Here is a 19997-nt window from a genome sequence, read left to right as displayed (position 1 = left end):
GATGTTGAATTGAATTGTTAGATACAACATTGAAAGAGGCCCTTCAGCACACTAAGTGCACACCGACCATCGATCACCTTTTCACAAAAGTGCTATCCACTCTCCCATCCACTCCCTACTACTACACACGTGTCCTTCTTAAAGAAGGTAATTAACCTACAGGCCCGAATGATTTTGGGATGTGGGAGGAAACTAGAGCAGCCAGAAGAAATCTTCATGGTCACAGGGAGAACACGTCGGGTCCACATAAGCGGCATTCGGGGTCAGGATTGAACCTGTGAGCCAGCAGCTCTACCAGCTGCAGCACTGTGTCACCCTATCTAGTCATAACTAGATTAAATCCACAAGGGATTCTGTTGTGTGATCTTAAATATGTACATTAATATGCAAATTAACCTGTACTTTGGAATGTGGGAGGAAACTGGAACACCCGGAGAAAGCCTACACTGTCATAGGGAGAACGTACAAACTCCATACAGACAGCACCCATAGTCAGGATCAATCCCAGGTCTCTGGTCAGTAAGGCAGTCACTCTACCGTTGCACCACTGTGTCGTCCATCTAAAACCTGTGGCAGTTACCCCAAGGAACTTGAAAGAACTCTGTCTCTACAAAATTCACCAAAAGGATAAGTGTGTCAGTGTCCTCTCCCTAATCAACAAACTCAGTATTGATGTCTAACAACCATCCTAAAGTGGTGCTCAATCATTGGCATTTGTTCCTCTTGATGCTTGTTTACATTTCTACCTCGGCCCTGCCCTGTTGTCAAATGTGGTCGCTCTTGCCCCGCTTCTAGAATTAATCTTTAATGTCCATATTTGGATTACGGTTGTGATGAATGTTGGAGCCATGTTGTTGTTGCAATTTGGAACATCGGTGAGCAGGTTATTGATGAATAAATGGTGCTTCTTCACCCTCTCAATGAGAACTTAATGTTGATTAAGAGGCAACTGATTAACTGGATTGGATTTCTCAAACTTTTTGTAAACAGGAGGAATGCCTGGTGGTTTGAAAACTGACAGCTAGATGGCAGCATTTAGCTAATGTTGTAGTTTGACCAGAGGTGCTGCTGGTTCTGGAAAACAGGATTTTATTCTGATGTCTGACCCCCCCAATGTCTTTGATGTATCCAATGCCTTGAGAAATTTCTTGATCTCATGTGGACTGAATACAATTGGCCAGAGACTTTATTTTATAATAGGAAAATATCTCGGGAGAAAGTTGAGATAGATCATCTCCTTCGCATTTCCAGCTGAAGCAAGTGCCTTCTCTTTAGCATTTATATGCTCGGCCATGCTACCAGTGAGGACGGAGATGATCTTGGAGCAGGCTCCTCCTTTTAACCGTTTAATTGCCCGTCACCTGTCACAACTGGATGAGGTAACTTTTCTCTGCAAACATAACTTTGGTTTATTCCTGCCATCAAAGATGAGCAAAACCTAATGTCAGTACAGTATTTGAATCCCTGGTTTCCTGTAATTCGACCCCATCCTCTTTCTTTTTCACCACAAAGCCTCAACTTATCCGCTCAAAACATTTATCTAGTTCCCTTTCAAAAGGCACTGACTCTGTTTCATGCACCTTTACAGGTAGAGAATTATACATCCTCACAGATAGAGAATTATACCTCTCCACCTCCTGCAACCGCAGGAGATGCAACACCTGTCCCTATACCACCTCAACCGACTCTGACCAGGGAGCCTGACAGTCCTTTCAGCTTAGGCAGAGGTTCACTTGCATCTCATCGAACCTCATCTAGTGTATCCGTTGTTCAAGATGTGGACTGTTGTACATCGACAAGATCAAACGCAGACTGAAGAAGGGTCTCAACCAGAAATGTCACCTATTCCTTCTCTCCAGAGATGCTGTCTCACCCATTCCTTCTCTCCAGAGATGCTGCCTCACCCACTGAATTACTCCAGCATTTTGTGTCTATCTTTGGCTTAGATAAGAAACAGTCTTGGCATCATGTTACTGTTGGCAGGTTAATTTCCCTCATGGGATAAAGAAAGTTATTTTATCCCATTATCGTACCATATCGTATGTTCAGTACAGACATTGTGGGCTGAAACATAGAAGCATAGAAATTAGGTGCAGGAGTAGGCCATTCGGCCCTTCGAGCCTGCACCGCCATTCAATATGGTCATGGCTGATCATCCAACTCAGTATCCTGTACCTACCTTCTCTCCATACCCTCTGATCCCCATAGCCACAAGGGCCACATCTAACTCCCTCTTAAATATAGCCAATGAACTGGCCTCAACTACCCTCTGTGGCAGAGAGTTCCAGAGATTCACCACTCTCTGTGTGAAAAAAGTTTTTCTCATCTCGGTTTTAAAGGATTTCCCCCTTATCCTTAAGCTGTGACCCCTTGTCCTGGACTTCCCCAACATCGGGAACAATCTTCCTGCATCCAGCCTGTCCAACCCCTTAAGAATTTTGTAAGTTTCTATAAGATCCCCTCTCAATCTCCTAAATTCTAGAGAGTATAAACCAAGTCTATCCAGTCTTTCTTCATAAGACAGTCCTGACATCCCAGGAATCAGTCTGGTGAACCTTCTCTGCACTCCCTCTATGGCAATAATGTCCTTCCTCAGATTTGGAGACCAAAACTGTACGCAATACTCCAGGTGTGGTCTCACCAAGACCCTGTACAACTGCAGTAGAACCTCCCTGCTCCTATACTCAAATCCTTTTGCTATGAAAGCTAACATACCATTCGCTTTCTTCACTGCCTGCTGCCCCTGCATGCCTACTTTCAATGACTGGTGTACCATGACACCCAGGTCTCGCTGCATCTCCCCTTTTCCTAATCGGCCACCATTTAGATAATTGTCTGCTTTCCTGTTTTTGCCACCAAAATGGATAACCTCACATTTATCCACATTATACTGCATCTGCCAAACATTTGCCCACTCACCCAGCCTATCCAAGTCACCTTGCAGTCTCCTGGCATCCTCCTCACAGCTAACACTGCCCCCCAGCTTAGTGTCATCCGCAAGCTTGGAGATATTGCCTTCAATTCCCTCATCCAGATCATTAATATATATTGTAAATAGCTGGGGTCCCAGCACTGAGCCTTGCGGTACCCCACTAGTCACTGCCCGCCATTGTGAAAAGGACCCGTTTACTCCTACTCTTTGCTTCCTGTTTGCCAGCCAGTTCTCTATCCACATCAATACTGAACCCCCAATGCCGTGTGCTTTAATTTATCCAGTTCCTGTTCTTGGGCCTGTTCTTGTGCTGTACTGTTCTATTTTCTACAACATTAGGTTATCATATCCAGGGCCATCTGCTTGGGTTATTACAACTCAAATTTGGTAGAATCTTTCAATAATTTGAGGATTATCTTAGTCTAAATGACTTGATGCACGCACATGTGGTGACATGTTGAAAATAATTATAGGGAATTATAGGATCGAGAATTGTCACTGATTCATTTTTCCAAGGATGCTCCTTGACCCGCTGATTTACTCCAACACATTGTGCCCTTTTTTTGTAAACTAGCCTCTGCAGTTCCTTGTTTCTATATAAGGAGTAATATCGGTTCTAGTTTATTGTTGAATGCTTAATCTTCATTATTGATTTAGGCAATTTTTATCTTTTTGTTCTCTCACTTTGATTGTTTTAACCTAAATGGAATTTAATTTTGACAATTTTTTATATTATACATTGGTTTTTATTTGGAATTTTAATCCTAATTTTGAAGATTTCTGTTTCATTAGGAATGTCACCAGCCACAAGGAATGTTTGAAGCCATGGTCTGATTAGATGAATTGTCAATTGGCATGTGTGGGTCAAATCTTTCCCATGTAGTTTATACTTTTCCCACTCAGTACTATATCAGAGGGTCAAAGATGTACAGATTACTGTCTAGGGGGAAATCAGTGCGTAAAGTAATAGATGTTTAAACTCTGTACTCTTGTTGGTACGATGTTAATAATATTTTTTTCACTATTTTCTTGCAATCCTTTTGGAATATCAAATGTCTTTTACCATTTAAATGTCTTTAAAATCAATGTAGAGGTGTTATGAAATCAATATTTACTTCATTTTCACTCAGGTTCTTGTGAGTATTTGTCGGCAATGTTCATCTGGAATATTACCAAATGAAATGATTCGGAATATAGGAATTTCTGCACATATTGATTCTGGGAAGACAACACTGACAGAAAGAGTTCTGTACTATACTGGAAGAATAGCGGAAATGCATGAGGTATGAAGAATCATTTTAAATTGCTCATATGTACATTTTTAAACTGTGGACCAAACAAGTTCCAGGGAATTTGAAAAAATGTTTGTTGTTTTTATGACTAAAATACTGGATTTACCTTGTTAATTTATTTGCTGGCTCAGTCAGATCAATGCTTTTTAGTATTTAGATTCTAATGATGCAAGGAAAATTGCTGATTGATGAATTATTGCCAGAGTAGAAACAGCAAACTTATTGTGGTGTCATTGTTGTTCAACAAAGAATAATAAGTCACAGGTATTGGAATAACAAGTCTGCTAATAGTGTCTCTCCTTGAAAAAAAAAACCAAGAACAAGGACACTTCATTGGAAATTTCCAAATTTCTTAAAGTTTATGAAATAACTCTCAGAATGCTACTGACAGATACATTAACACAGCAGCATGGTGATTTTCAATGAATCTGAAGTATGATCAATAACATTAATGTCCAAACTTAAGTAGCCAAGCATATCTTCAGTTAGCAATTGTAGGAGAATGCATTCAGATGGACAATAAATTAGAATTAAATCTTCAATATATTACATGTTAACGATGTACTTTTGATTGGCAGGTAAAAGGAAAAGACGGGGTGGGTGCTGTAATGGATTCCATGGAACTGGAACGGCAAAGAGGTATCACTATCCAATCTGCAGCTACTTACACGGTATGGAAAGCAAGGAATGTCAATATAATTGATACACCAGGTAATATGTGAGACGATGATTGATATCCATAAGCACTAAAGATAAAATTGGAATAGATTTGAATAATTCAGAGAAGGGAGAAGGAATCCAGTTTTAAAATTGCATGTCAAAGGAAAATTATAGATATGAAAATTCAGTCCATTGTGATATATTTGATGCTCCTGGGAATATGCTGCCTCGTTTTCCCAGACCTGACAAGCTGTCACAATTCATTTTATTTAATATTCTGGGAACTTGGAACTTAAAAAAATATGAAGATGCTCATTTATCTGAAATCGGTGAACATAAACAAATGTTTAAAATCTTCCCCATTTATTGTGTTGTCTGAAGAAGGGTTTCGGCCCAAAACATTACCTATTTCCTTCGCTCCATAGATGCTGCTGCACCCGCTGAGTTTCTCCAGCATTTTTGTGTACCTTCGATTTTCCAGCATCTGCAGTTCCTTCTTGAACAATAAGGAGATGCAGTTTGTCTCGCGATGCTATTCATTAGTGAACTTTGTATAGGTGTGGTGCGACATATTGTAAAGCTTGATTAATTCTCACAGATTTATGGACTGTTCTGGAAGGCGTCACATGAATGATGGTCAATAGCAATGCTTTAATTTCTTTAAAGGGATCAATTGGGAATTTGACTGCCTTTCTTTGGGCGGTGGTTAGATCACTTTTGTTTTACAGATACAGTGATACAGCGCGGAAACAGGCCCAGGAGTCCGTGCCGGCCAGCGATCCCTGCACATTAACACTATCCTGCACACACTAGGGACAATTTACACTTACACCAAGCACTGACAGATACATCAATTCATCTACTGTATCCGCTTATCCAGGTGTCGACTTCTGTACATCGGCGAGACCGAGCGCAGGCTCGGCGATTATTTTCCTGAACACCTCCGCTCAATCCGCATGAACCTACCTGATCTCCTGGTTGCTCAGCACTTTAACTCCCCCCCCCCCCCCCCTCCCATTTCCAATCTAACCTTTCTGTCGTGGGCCTACTCCATTGTCAGAGTGATGCCCAGCGCAAATTGGAGGAACAGCACCTTATATTTCGCCTGGGTAGCTTATACCCCTGCGGTATGAACATCAACTTCTCTAACTTCAAATAGCCCTTGCTTTCCCTCTCTTTCTATCCCGTCCCCCATCCCAGTTCTCCCACCAGTCTTACTGTCTCTTAACTGCATTCTATCTCTGTCCCGCCCATTCCCCCTGACATCAGTCTGTAGAAGGGTCTCGACCCGAAACGTCACTCATTCCTTATGTTATGGTGCCTGTCCCGCTGAGTTACTCCAGCATTTTGTGTTCACCTACACACCTGTACGTCTTTGGGGTGTGGGAGGAAACTGAAGATCTAGGAGAAAACCCATGCAGGTCATGGGGAGACCATACAAACTCCATACGGACAAAACCCATAGACCCGGGTCTCCGGCGCTCCATGCACTGTAAAGCAGGAACTCTACCGCTGCGCCATCGTGCTGCCCTTGAAACCAGAAATTTAATTTAGAATCTTCCCTGTTTATAAAGTTCAGAAACACACCACTGTCTGAATCAAGGTATTGTAGAAACATTCCAAAACTTGCTATGAGGTGACATTTTGACACCACTTCAGTCATGCCATTTACTAAACATTGGAAAATTGATGGCTCCCAGAAACACCCAACAACAATTTGTAACCTACCACATTTATGAAGAACCTTTAATGTAGTTTGCAGCAATTCAGGTGTTTCTATTCATTAATATTGGTATTCTCTCCTGTTTTCCAGGACATGTTGATTTCACAATAGAAGTGGAACGTGCGCTGAGAGTTTTGGATGGAGCAATTCTAGTTTTATGTTCAGTCGGCGGAGTTCAGTGTCAGACAATGACTGTGAACAGACAGATGAAGCGTTACAATGTTCCATTCCTTACATTCATAAACAAATTGGACAGGTTGGGAGCAAATCCCTATCGTGCTCTTCAACAAATGAGGTTAGTTTGTTACCATGCAAAATGTCAAGCTGTTAAATGAATGATTTTGAGAAACCCATACTTTCTGTGATCTTCATGTGTTGTAGTGCGTAAGATTTCAGCTCCATAAATGAGTCCAAGGTCTGGAATAGATGGGAATGGCTTGGAATTGAACATGACAACTGATTTATGAGATTAGAAAGTAGGTTTGAACACGCATTATTTTTGTACATATTCTAACTGTTTTTAGAAACTGCCCCTTTAAGTTACGTAGAGATCCTAATATAAAACTGGGAAATGCTGGAATTGCTGAGTACGTTAGGCAGCTTCTGCGAAGGGGAAAAACAAGTTAACATTTTGGCTCATTAACCTTGCATCGCGTTTGTTCCAATGCAGCTGCAACAGACCAAAGCATTTCCAGCACTTTCTGCTTTTATTTCAGATTTGCATCATCTGGTGTTTTTTTACTTTTTGATTTATACGGTTCCAGACACACATAGAAGTACGGCAGTGTGTATTTCAAATTGTAAAGAAGTGAAGAAAAATAGCAAACAATTGTGATATAATTGAACTGTATATTTGTGTTCTAAAATGCAGTACGCTGTAATGGACGAACTAAACCAGGTCCTCTGGAGATCATTGTTGAAGTAGAGTTGGCAAAAGTTCTCTGAACATTTAGGCAATGGATATTGAAGCATTGGTCAGGAAAGAAAAGGTGGTTTATGTCAGGTATAATCCGCTAGATCAAGCTAATCCCTTGATAAATGAAAAGGATGTTGTAGTCCAATTAAAGAGGGAAATGATGAGAGCAAAACAAGGACATGAGATGACATTGGGTAAAGGACGAATCCTAAGAGGTTCTCCAAGTATATTAAGAGCAAAAGGATAACAAGTGAGAGAGCAGGTTCCCTAAAGGAGCAATGTAGTCACCTCTCCCAATGGGAGTGTAATTGGCTGGGTAAAAAAGGGTCGTGAGATAGCCTTGACAGATAGGGTAAAGATAAATCCCAAGAGATTCTACAAGTTATCGTGTGGGCAAAAGAAAATAGGGCCTCATAGAGATCAACGACTTCTATGTGTTGGGGCACAGGAGATGTTAGATGAATAATTATCATTTGTATCTCTCATGGTGAAGCTCATGGGAGATAAGGAATTAAAGGAAATGAATAGTGGTGTATTGGGACATTACTAAAGTGAAGGTGCTGGCCATTTGTAGGCACATTAAGATGGATGAATCATTGGGCCAAATCAAGTGCATCTGAGAATATTGTGGGAAGTTAGTAAAGTAATTGCAATGGTAAAGTCATTTGTATCATTTTTAGCCATGGGGTGAGGTGCTGATAGACTGGAGAATGGCTAATGTTTTGCATTTATCGAAGAAAAGCTGCATTGAAGACAAGCCATTGAACTATAGGCCGTTGAACCTTATATCAGTGGTAGGAAAGTTACTGGAGAAAAATCTGAGGGACAGGATCTATCAGCATTTGGAAAGGTAAGATTAATTCGTAATGTTGCGCTAGGGTTTGTGTGGCGGATTGATGAGAGCAGGGTGGTAGACATTCTCTATATAGACCTCACCAAAGACTTGTCAATGTCTGCAAGGTTGGCTAGTCCAGAGGTTAGATCCTACGGCGTCAGCGATTGGTAGTGGAGGGTTGCTGTGACCAATGATGTGCCATGAGGATTAGTGCTGGGTCCACTGCTACTTGTCATTTATGTCAACAATCTGAACAAGGTGTTGTTAAAAACATGGTTAGCAAGTTAGCGGATAATACCAAAATTGGTGGCACAGCAGACAGTGAAGTGGATTACCTAACAACAACAGGATCCAGGTGAATTGGGGAAGTAGTGGCCAAAGAGTTGCAGATGGAATTGAACTTAGATAAGTGCGAGGTGTTGCATTTTAATAAACCAGGATAGGATTTACCCAGTTCTCTGAAGAGTATTATTGAACAGAGAGACCGAGGGTATAAGTACCTAATTCCCTGAAAGTGGCGACACAGGTAGATAGGGCGGTAAAGAAGGTGTTTAGCATACTTGCCCTCATTTGTTTGAGGCAGTTTCCTAGTCCAAAATGGCATTACTCCATCGCTGTCTGCAGATGCCATCTAACCCATTGAGTTCCTCCAGCAGTTTGTTTCTTGGTCTAAATTTCTGCCACTAGATGGCAGATCACGAGACATAAATAAATCAGAGATCCATCTGCAAACATTACCAAGAGAGTTGTATAAAATCCCTATCTGTTGCTGCATAATGCACTGCAGAACTGAAATGTAGCCAGTATTGGGTCTGCAGCAAATTGTATTCATAAAATGTGGTCTGATATTTTCATTAAAAATATTGGAGTCAGATGTCAACAACATCTGACTCCAATATTTCAGAAGGAAATATGACGTGCATTAGCACAAGTGACATCAACACCTATCCCAAAAATGCAGTGATTAATAGAGATATTACTGGATGATTTAAACATTTGGATCTTTGCAGTTTATCCTAGATCTATCAGTAGGATTCACCAGATAACCTTAAGAAACAGGTGTCTTTATTTTCTTTTATTTTTGCTTTTATTTCACTCAGCAGATCATCACGTTTGACCACCTTAATCATCTTATTCCAATTTTGGTTCTGTGTGCATTCTGTTTACCTACCAGATATGTGTGTTGGGAAAGGGCTGTTATCAGGCATCTGAACCATCTTATTATCACCAACGAGAGAGTGGTCCTGACCTGCCATCTACCTAATTGAAGACCCTCAGACAATTTTATATCGGACTTTACTGGACTTTATCTTGCACTAAAGGTTATTCATTGTGGAATTCATTGCCACAGATGGCGGTGGAGGCCAAGATAGGCTCCTGAATAGCAAGAACCTAGGCTACGGTGAGAAGGCTGGAAATATTTCAAAGGTCTTTTATTGTCACGTGTACCCGTTAAGGTACAGTGATACTCAATTTACCATACAGTCATACTAAAAAAAAAAAAAGCAACAAGACACACAACTACAGAAAAGTTTTACATAAACATCCACCACAGCGGATTCCCCACATTCCTCGCTGTGATGGAAAGCAATAAAGTCTAAACTTCTTCCCTCTTTATTCTCTCGCGGTCGGGGCAGTCGAACCATCCGCAGTCGGTGATCAAAGCCTCCGCGTTGGGGCGATTGAAGCCCCTGTGTCAAGGCGATCGATGCTGTTGCGTCCTGGAGCTCTCGAAGTCGGTCTCTAACCAGAGACGGCGAGCTCCACGATGTTTAAGTCCGCAGGCTCCCGCAGTTGGAGCTCCGAGGTCAATCCCTGGCAAAGGGATTGCCAGCTCCACGATGGTAAGTCCTGCAGGTTCTCTCAATTGGAGCTCCCGAAGTCGGTCTCTAGCAGAGGCCGCCAGCTCCTCGATGTTAGGCAAAGCTGTGGACGGATGTACGATACGGAAAAAATTGCTTTTCACTGTACCTCAGCATACATACATGACTAAATACAGTTTCGGTATACACGACTAAACTAATCTCAAACACCATCTTCTCTCTATGATTTTTGAATTTATGTTTCCTACATTTTAGCATGCATTAGAGAAGGATTATTTTTCTTGATTATCACAATCAATCACAATCACAATAATACTTTATTAGCCAAGTATGTTTTGCAACATACGAGGAATTTCATTTGCTAAGTCAGTCATACAAATAAAAAGCAACGGAACACACAAAACACTTTTTAACATAAGCATCCACCACAGTGACTCCTCCACATTCCCCACTGTGATGGAAGGCAAAAAAAAGTGATATGTAAATGTTATGATATGTAACATTGTATTTGTTTAATTTTCATTGAACATTTTCAGATTTGAAATCCATAGTGAATCCATCCAAAAAGAATCATGATTTGGTTTTTTTTAGGAAGATTTTAAAGCAATGATTTTTCTTTCTATTTGCAGATCCAAATTGAACCTTAATAGTGCATTTGTTCAAATTCCAATTGGTCTGGAAGGAAACCTGAAGGGCATTATTGATCTAATAGAAGAACGTGCCATTTACTTTGATGGCCAGTTTGGGTAAGAATATTATACATATGTTCTGGCGACGTGCTTCATATTAAAGGGAAAGAGGAACTGCAGAGGTTGGTTTACAAAAAAACCCCAAAGTGGTTCTAAATTAACATTGGAACTGAATGCTGAATGATAATTTCCACCTTAGTGATCAACCCCATGTTAAATGTCATGTGTTACACGCTGCGGAAGCAGGCAGTGAACTGAGAAGGTGCAACGTTTACTGGCCTCTGTTTTCTCTGGTCTCAGTCAGCTGCGCTTTCCATTCCTCTCTTCCACTGGTCTGTCTTCAAAGGTCTTGATTGGAAGGGAGCTCAGCCTCATTTCAGTGGCTGCCACCTTCCTATTTTGTTTGCCATTGACCACGTCGCTGATTTATGGACTTCGAGCAAGTGGTGATCTATTGTCTCGTCCACCCATATAAAATGTCTTTAGATAGACACAAAATTCTTACCCAAACTTCATCCCTCATATGAACCTGGCCAATTCTGCGCAAGTGATAACTAATAAATGTGTGTTGATGAAGTCAACACTTTGGAGAAAATGCTTTGCGCGTGTTTTAGACATTGATGGTGGAAGCTGCTCTGTCACTCCTCCTGTTTTTATTTGTTGCGCAGAGATTTGAATTTGGAAAACTCATTTTGGTGTTCTATGAGGTTGCTGTTGGCCCACACTCACAGACTCGGCATAATATCTACAGCTTTTGTAATGTGCATGCTTATTTTAGCACTAAAAGACTGTTTGCTGATGATTGTGGAGTCTGATATGTGAAGCAGCTAACAATCTCCAGTAACACATTGTCCTTGCTCATTGAATACAGGATGATGTGTCCTGGGCAATTGTTAACCAGTTGTAACTGTGCCCATTGCAAGCTGGAGATGTTCCTCAGGGTGGGTGGTGGTATTTTCGGGACAGTGCAACTCCTCGATAAGGAGTGGACAAGACAGAACAGCTTTCGTCTGTTGTGTAGGAAGGAACTGCAGATGCTGGTTTACACCAAAGATAGACACATCCGCTCACGGACGTGCATCCTGGCCCCTATGCAGAACAATGTTGCCGACCCCTGCCCTACTCCCAATTCCGCTGCATTCCCATTCCCACACTGTTATCCACAGTGGGTAACTTTTGTATGGATTCCAATTTTTGCATCTCATATACACAGAGGTTACAGCAGTAGCAACTTGAGTACTGGCGATGCAGCCTCGTCATCTGGAGATTTGCTCAGGCCAAGCGAGTCCAACAGCTTCATTCCATTTTGAAATTGCACGTGTTACAAATTTTGGGTTTGACTGTGCATTGTTGCTTTTCAACAGATTTTCCATTCATGGATGTGGAATCCATGAAATTTAGATTTTACTTTTACTAGCTGATAGCTTTAGATTTTAGAGATACAGTGAGGCAACATGCCCTTCGGCCCACTGAGTCTGCGCCGACCAGCGATCATCCTGTACGCTAGCACTAGCCTGCCAACTAGGGACAATTTACAGAAGCCAATTAACCTACAAACCTGTATTTATTTGGAGTGTGGGAGGAAACCCGAGCACCCGGGGAAAACCCTCACGGTCACAGGGAGAATGTACAAACGCCGTACAGACAGCACCCGTAGTCAGGATCGAACCCAGTTTTCTGGTGCTGTAAGACAGCAACTCTACCACTGTGCTGCCCCTAAGTTACACCAATCACCTAATTGATATATTTGCACTTGGGGTTCTAATAGTAAACGTATCTTGCATGTGGACTAATAGAGAGAGATTGGTCACCGCTTATTAACTGAAATATAGAACAAATAACTTCTATTACATTTGTTATAAGGTTGAAGATTAAATTTCATTTATTACATTTAATTTATGAATAAACAGTATTTTGTAACAGCCTGGTTACTTAAACAACATTCAAATTTGTTATTTTCTATATTCTTGAATCAACCTTTTTATTTCAATCCATTCCAAATACAGTGAGGCAGATTGTTAATTCTAACATTGGATGGGTTTGGGTCAGGCAGGAAGGAAGGAAAATGGAAAAAAAATCTCAAACCTGAATCCAATTTACTTCACAGTCACCAACTTTTGTTTTATTGAATGCTTGATGGTGTAGAAGGGCAAGCAATCAGTCTGCTCCCCGGAGGCGGATTGCTCATTTCATTCCTTTCCTCTACATCGAACATTTTAAGATTCAAGAATGTTTACTTGTAATGTGCACTGGATATGAACCAGAGCTATGAAATTATTTGTTGCAGCTTTGCACATATTTGACGCATGAACACCAATAAATGTGCCATGATGGTGCATATACCAAAGTATGTTGAGCAACAACATCAACCGCCTCAACTTCTCCACTCCCCTGTCTCACTCCAATCTCTCACCACATGAACGTTCTGCCATCGACTCACTCCACAACAACCCAGATTTGGTTATCAAACCCGCTGACAAGGGAGGTGCCGTGGTAGTCTGGCGCGCCGATCTCTACAAAGCTGAGGCCACGCGCCAACTCTCGGACACCTCCTCCTACTTACCCCTGGACCATGACCCCACTGACGAGCACCAGGCCACCATCTCCAGCACCATCACCGACTTCATCCACTCCAATGCCCTACCCGACCGAGCCTCCAACCTCATCGTTCCCCAGCCCCGCACAGCCCGATTTTACCTTCTCCCTAAAATCCACAAACCTGACTGTCCCGGAAGACCCATTGTCTCTGCCTGTTCGTGCCCCACCGAACTCATTTCCAAATACCTTGATTCCATCCTATCACCCTTGGTTAAATCCCTCCCTACCTATGTTCAAGACACCTCAGACACTCTCCGTCGTCTCCGCGCCTTCAATTCTCTAGGCCCTCACCCCCTCATCTTCACCATGGACGTCCAGTCACTCTACACCTCCATCCCCCACCACGATGGTCTCAAAGCCCTCCGGTTCTTCCTCAACCAGAGAAGCAACCTACACCCAGCCACTGACACTCTCCTCCGCCTAGCAGAGCTGGTCCTTACCCTCAATAACTTCACGTACGACTCCTCCCATTTCCTCCAAATACAAGGCGTAGCTATGGGCACACACATGGGCCCCAGCTATGCCTGCCTATTTGTAGGTTACGTCGAGCAATCCTTGTTCAATACATACCAGGGCCCCATCCCCGACCTCTACCTCCGCTACATCGACGACTGCTTTGGTGCCACCTCCTGCACCCGCACACAACTGACTGACTTCATCCACTTCACCACTAATTTCCATCCGGCACTCAAATACACCTGGACCATTTCCGACACTTCCCTACCATTCCTTGACCTCACTATCTCCATTGCAGGTGATAGACTTCTGACCGACATACACTATAAACCCACTGACTCCCATGGCTATCTGGACTACACTTCTTCCCACCCTGCTTCCTGTAAGGACTCCATCCCCTACTCCCAATTCCTCCGTCTACGCCGCATCTGCTCCACGGATGAGGCGTTCCACACCAGGACATCTGAAATGTCCTCATTATTCAGGGAACGGGGGTTCCCCTCCTCCACCATAAATGAGGCTCGCACCAGGGTCTCTTCCACACCCCGCAACACTGCTCTCTCTCCCCATCCCCCCACTCGCAACAAGGGCCGAGTCCCCCTAGTCCTCACCTTTCACCCCACCAGCCGTCACATACAAAAAGTAATCCTCCGTCAGTTTCGCCACCTCCAACGTGACCCCACCACTCGCCACATCTTCCCATCTCCCCCCATATCTGCCTTCCGCAAAGACCGCTCCCTCCATAACTCCCTTGTCAATTCTTCCCTTCCCTCTCGTACCACCCCCTCCCCGGGCACTTTCCCTTGCAACCGCAAGAGATGCAACACTTGTCCCTTTACCTCCCCCCTCGACTCCATTCAAGGACCCAAGCAATCGTTCCAGGTGCGACAGAGGTTTACCTGCATCTCTTCCAACCTCATCTATTGCGTCCGCTGCTCTAGATGTCAGCAGATCTATATCGGTGAGACCAAGCGGAGGTTGGGCGATCGTTTCGCCGAACACCTCCGCTCGGTCCGCAATAACCAAGCTGACCTCCCGGTGGCTCAGCACTTCAACTCCCCCTCCCACTCCGTCTCCGACCTCTCTGTCCTGGGTCTCCTCCATGGCCACAGCGAGCAGCACCGGAAATTGGAGGAACAGCACCTCATATTCCGTTTGGGGAGTCTGCATCCTGGGGGCATGAACATCGAATTCTCCCAATTTTGTTAGTCCTTGCTGTCTCCTCCCCTTCCTCAGTCCCCCTGCTGTCTCCTCCCATCCCCCAGCCTTCGGGCTCCTCCTCCTTTTTCCTTTCTCAGTCTGAAGAAGGGTTTTGGCCCGAAACGTTGCCTATTTCCTTCGCTCCATAGATGCTGCTGCACCCGCTGAGTTTCTCCAGCTTTTTTGTGTAACCTATGTTGAGCAACTGTAGGAGTGCAAACTCTAGTAGTTAGTTGTTGAGGTAGGGTTGTGCAGGGTGCTTCAAAGAACCTGATGGTTATTGGAAGCTGCTGCTCTTGAACCTGGAAGTGATAGTCTTTAGGCTTCTTTACCTTCTTCCCGGTGGGAGCAGGGAGAAGAGAGCGTGGCTAGGATGGTATCGAATGTTCCTATTTGCTACCTTATTGATGAGTGTGTCCTGTAGATCCCTTCAATGGTGGGAGGTCACTATCTATGATAGACCAGACAATGTCCAGCACTTTCTGTAGCGTCATTTTGCTCTTGAGCATTCAAATTACCGAACCAGGTCGGGATACAATCAGTGAGTATGCTCTCCATTGTACATTAATAAAGTTATCAGCAACATGACAAATCACTTCACACCTCTGAGGAAGTAGAGGCATTTCTGAGATTTCTTACAATATGGTAGGCCCAGGACATCATCAGGCAATGCATACATCCATGAGCCCGCGGTTGTTGACTTTCTCCACCGCAGTGCTGCTCATGAAGAAGTTAATCGATCCTCGTCTTTCTGAGTATTTGTGAAGCCAGTTCCTTTTTATTCTTTTTGGTCATGCTTACTGGAATGATTGATTATTGTTACAATTTTTGGTTTGCTGCTGTGAAATATCTGGAGACATTTTACTTCGTAACTTATTTTGTTATTGTTCACTACACATGCAAGTCCCAATTATTCATGTAGAAATAACATTCTGAAGTTCTTGGTGCAGCCACAGTCCATAGAAGTTCATTTTTGAAGTAAATGTTTTGTAGTGTTCATGAGTTTGATTGTTGTTGGGAAGAAGCCATTCGTGAACCTGAGTGTCATGGTTTTCTGATTCCTGTTCCTTCTTCCCAATGGTAGGAGTAAAATGTGAGCATGGCCAGGGTGATGTGAGTTGTTGATGATCTCGGATGATAAAAGCAGATATTGGCTATTTCTCTTCTAGCACTTTTCTCCCTTTTGTAGGACGTTGTGGCGGCACCTGGTGACAAGGCGTCTTGGTGTGGGAGGCGCTAGTCACGGGGTCGGTACCTGGTTTGGTATTTAAGGCCGGGCAATGCCCGTGTCCTTGGAGGGGTAGGGAGCTTTATTAGAGAGATTAAACACGTCCAGCGCACACAACTCATGTCCGACTAGTTTGTGGCTGGACTCCTGCGAGTCCCTGCTACAACGTATTGAATATTATCAGTAAACCTCGATGAAATATTTTAGAAAACAATATTTCAAAATGCACTTGCATACCATCCTCTGCATTTGAGTCCTTTACTTCATCGAACGTGTAAAGTACAAAATACATTTTTCAAATCTCTACCGGTTGAATAAAATCAGTTAATTTTATCTGTTTCACTTTTAGATTACTGATGTCAAATGGGACAGCCTTCGTTTACCCATGTTATCCTCTTTAAACCAGATATGTTACACTTTCAACCAGTCACTGGTCATGGCTTCCACATCCAATGGCACTTATAAGGTCATGGTCAGGACCTTCGCAATTCTCAATACTTTGATGTGATTGTTTGTCATTCTGTTTGAAACCTAGTTACACTTTAGGTTGTAAAGATTTTTGACAATGTGCGCAATATTTTTACTCGCTGACAACTAATGAAATATAAGGCATATTGTGACTGATTTGTGTTGTTTGTACAGGCAGAATATTAGGTATGATGCCATTCCTGCTGAACTGCGAGTAGAGGCTGCAGACAGGCGTCAGGAGTTGGTTGAGTGTGTAGCCAATGTGGATGAGCAGCTTGGAGAAATGTTTCTTGAAGAGAAGGTTCCTACAATTGATGATCTAAAGGTGAGTTTTTAACTGTGTAGGATATGTATATCAAACTTCAGCTGTTTGCAGGTTTCATATTGTATGCGGATATTGATGAAGAAGAAATGAGGGTAGGGTGGTGGATGTTTTCAAGAGAGTTAGATTTAGCTCTTAGGGCTAAAGGATATGGGGGAAAAGCCGGAACGGGGTGCTGATTTTGGATGAACAGTCATGATCATTTTGAATGGCGGTGTTGGCTTGAAGGGCCGAATGGCCTACTCCTGCACCTATCTTCTATGTTGTCTCTATGGATTTTAACAAGGCCTGTGATGAGGTCCTGCATGGTCGGCTAATCTGGAAAAGGTGATCCAGCTTGAGACAGCCAACTGGATTCAAAATTGGCTTGGTAGAAAAGTCAGAGGGTGGGTGTGGAGGTTATTTTGCTGACTCAAGGCTTGTGACTAGTGGTGTGCTGCAGTGATCTGCTGTGGGTCCACTGTTGTTTATCATCTGTATTATGGTTTGGATGACCATGTAGTTAACATAGTTAATACATTTGCAGATGATACCAGAATTAGTAGTATTGTGGTTAGAGGGGAGGGATATTTAAGTTTACAGCATGATCTGGATCAAGTACAAAAGTGGACCAAGGAATGGCAGATGGAATTACATGTGAGGTGATACATTTTGATAAGTCAAACTAAGGCAGGACTTGCACTGTATGTAAGACACTGGAGAGTATTATAGAGCGGAGGTATAAAGGAGTTCAGGTACACCGTTCACTGAAAGCGGTGACACAGGTAGATGGTGAAGAAGGCATTTTGCATTTTGCACATTTGCCGTCATTAGGAAAACTATTAAGTACAGGAGTTGGGACACCATGCTAAAACTGTGCAAGCTGTAGTGGAGATCATCTTTAGAAACATAGAAATTAGGTGCAGGAGTAGGCCATTCGGCCCTTCGAGCCTGCACCACCATTCAATATGATCATGGCTGATCATCCAACTCAGTATCCCGTACCTGCCTTCTCTCCATACCCTCTGATCCCCTTAGCCACAAGGGCCACATCTAACTCCCTCTTAAATATAGCCAATGAACTGGCCTCGACTACCCTCTGCGGCAGAGAGTTCCAGAGATTCACCGCTCTCTGTGTGAAAAAAGTTCTTCTCATCTCGGTTTTAAAGGATATCCCCCTTATCCTTAAGCTGTGACCCCTTGTCCTGGACTTCCCCCATACTCCAGATGTGGTCTCACCAAGACCCTGTACAACTGCAGTAGAACCTCCCTGCTCCTATACTCAAATCCTTTTGCTATGAAAGCTAACATACCATTCGCTTTCTTCAGCTTTCATAGCAAAAGGATTTGAGTATCTTTGGAGTATTCTGTATTGTCCAAGTCACCCAGCTTGAAAGAATATCATTGCTCTGGAAAGGGTACAGAAAAGATGTGCAAGGATATTACCAGGGCTTGCGTTGTAAAGAAAGGCTGGAGAGGCAGGGAGTTTTTTTCCCTTGAAGTGTAGGAGACTGAGGGGGTAACCTTGAAGTATACAAAATCATGAAAGACAAAGATAAGATCACAGTTTTTTTCCCCAGGGTCCAGAACTAGAGTGCATAAATTTGAGATGAGAGAGAGGAAAGATTTAATGAGGTCTGAGGGGCAACTTTTTCACACAGATGGTACATGGAAAGAGCTGCCAAATGGAATTGCTGAGGTGGGTACAATGGCAACTTTGAAAAGTCATTGAGAGATGTTGGAGGATGGGAGGGATTTAAAGGGATCTGAGCCAAGTGCAAGAATATGGGTCTTTCTCGGTTATAAATGCTGTTCAGCATGGGTACATTGGGCAGAAGGGCCTGTTTCCATGCTGTATGACTCCATAATTCGAAGGCGATAAGATGATGATAAAGTTGCATTCAATAGATTTAGATCTCATTGTGTGGAATCCTTTTTATACTGTTCAGTCTTCTCAAAATAAAAGTGAAGCAAACATGCTGGAAGTTAAGCAACTATTGAAATTATTTTTTCATTGAAAATGTTATTCTTGTTGCTGCATTGTGTTTCATTCTTTTTATTTCTTCTCTCAATTACTTCTAGGCTGCTATAAGGAGAGTAACTATTAGCAGGTTATTTTCTCCTGTGCTAGTTGGAAGTGCTTTGAAAAATAAGGGTGTACAACCACTTTTGGATGCTGCTCTAGACTATCTACCAGATCCAAGTGAAATCCCAAACTTTGCCATTGCCAATCAATCGTAAGTGGGGGTCTTTTTTTGTTACCGATTTAAAACGTTCATCTTTAACATGTGTATGGTAATTATTCAACCTGCAGTTATGTTTTTTATTCTATATTCATTTTTGCCTGGTGGTAAAACGTTAACATTAAGGGGCACATATAATTGTGTTATCACAGCAAGCATTGATCTGGATAAAACAAGATCATCAAAAGGGAAATGTAACTGACTTTCAAGCACAATTGCATACTCATTGAGTTAAGATTCCTTCTCTGTTTGAATTGATTAGATTCATTGGTACGGTTTTAGACAGAGTTGTGATTATTGTTTTAGTGCTAGCTAGTATCTGCTTGTTGAGTCTCATTGTCTAAAGTCGTCTTGTTAAGTCTCATTGACTGTACAATTCAAATTGTACACCCCAGCACAAAGCTAACATTGGCCTGATTCCTTTATCATTGTTACTTTTTTGCATATCTTTCATTCATTTGTTCTATATCTCTATACATCACCTTCTTGGTTCTCTTTCCCCTGACTCTCAGTCTGAAGAAGGATCTCAACCCAAAACGTCAATTCCTTTTCTCTAGAGATGCTGCCTGACCTGCTGAGTTACTCCAGCTTTTTGTGTCTACAAGAAATATATCCCATTGTTTATTGTAGCCA

The 19997-nt window shown here is 42.6% G+C and overlaps 1 protein-coding gene across 3 annotated transcripts in view; it reads left to right on the top strand.

Moving 5' to 3' along the window:
- The window catches only part of gfm1 (G elongation factor, mitochondrial 1), a 52332-nt gene that overhangs the window by 2323 nt on the left and 30012 nt on the right, over positions 1-19997 (top strand). Inside the window, exons 1-7 of one of the 3 annotated variants that reach the window (XM_055646377.1) lie at positions 1257-1379; positions 4063-4215; positions 4803-4935; positions 6698-6902; positions 10811-10927; positions 16995-17145; positions 19204-19358. In XM_055646377.1, the coding sequence (XP_055502352.1) occupies positions 1293-1379; positions 4063-4215; positions 4803-4935; positions 6698-6902; positions 10811-10927; positions 16995-17145; positions 19204-19358 (1001 nt within the window). In that variant the 5' untranslated portion in view covers positions 1257-1292. Of the gene's footprint in view, positions 1-1256; positions 1380-4062; positions 4216-4802; positions 4936-6697; positions 6903-10810; positions 10928-16994; positions 17146-19203; positions 19359-19997 lie in introns of those variants that run through there. The other 2 variants (XM_055646378.1, XM_055646379.1) reach the window with 2 other exon arrangements.

The sequence above is a fragment of the Leucoraja erinacea genome, chromosome 14 (genome assembly GCF_028641065.1).
Source record: "Leucoraja erinacea ecotype New England chromosome 14, Leri_hhj_1, whole genome shotgun sequence".
Taxonomy (NCBI): Eukaryota; Metazoa; Chordata; class Chondrichthyes; order Rajiformes; family Rajidae; genus Leucoraja; species Leucoraja erinaceus.
The sequence above is the reverse complement of the archived record's forward strand: the minus strand, read 5'-3'. Positions and strand labels throughout refer to the sequence as shown.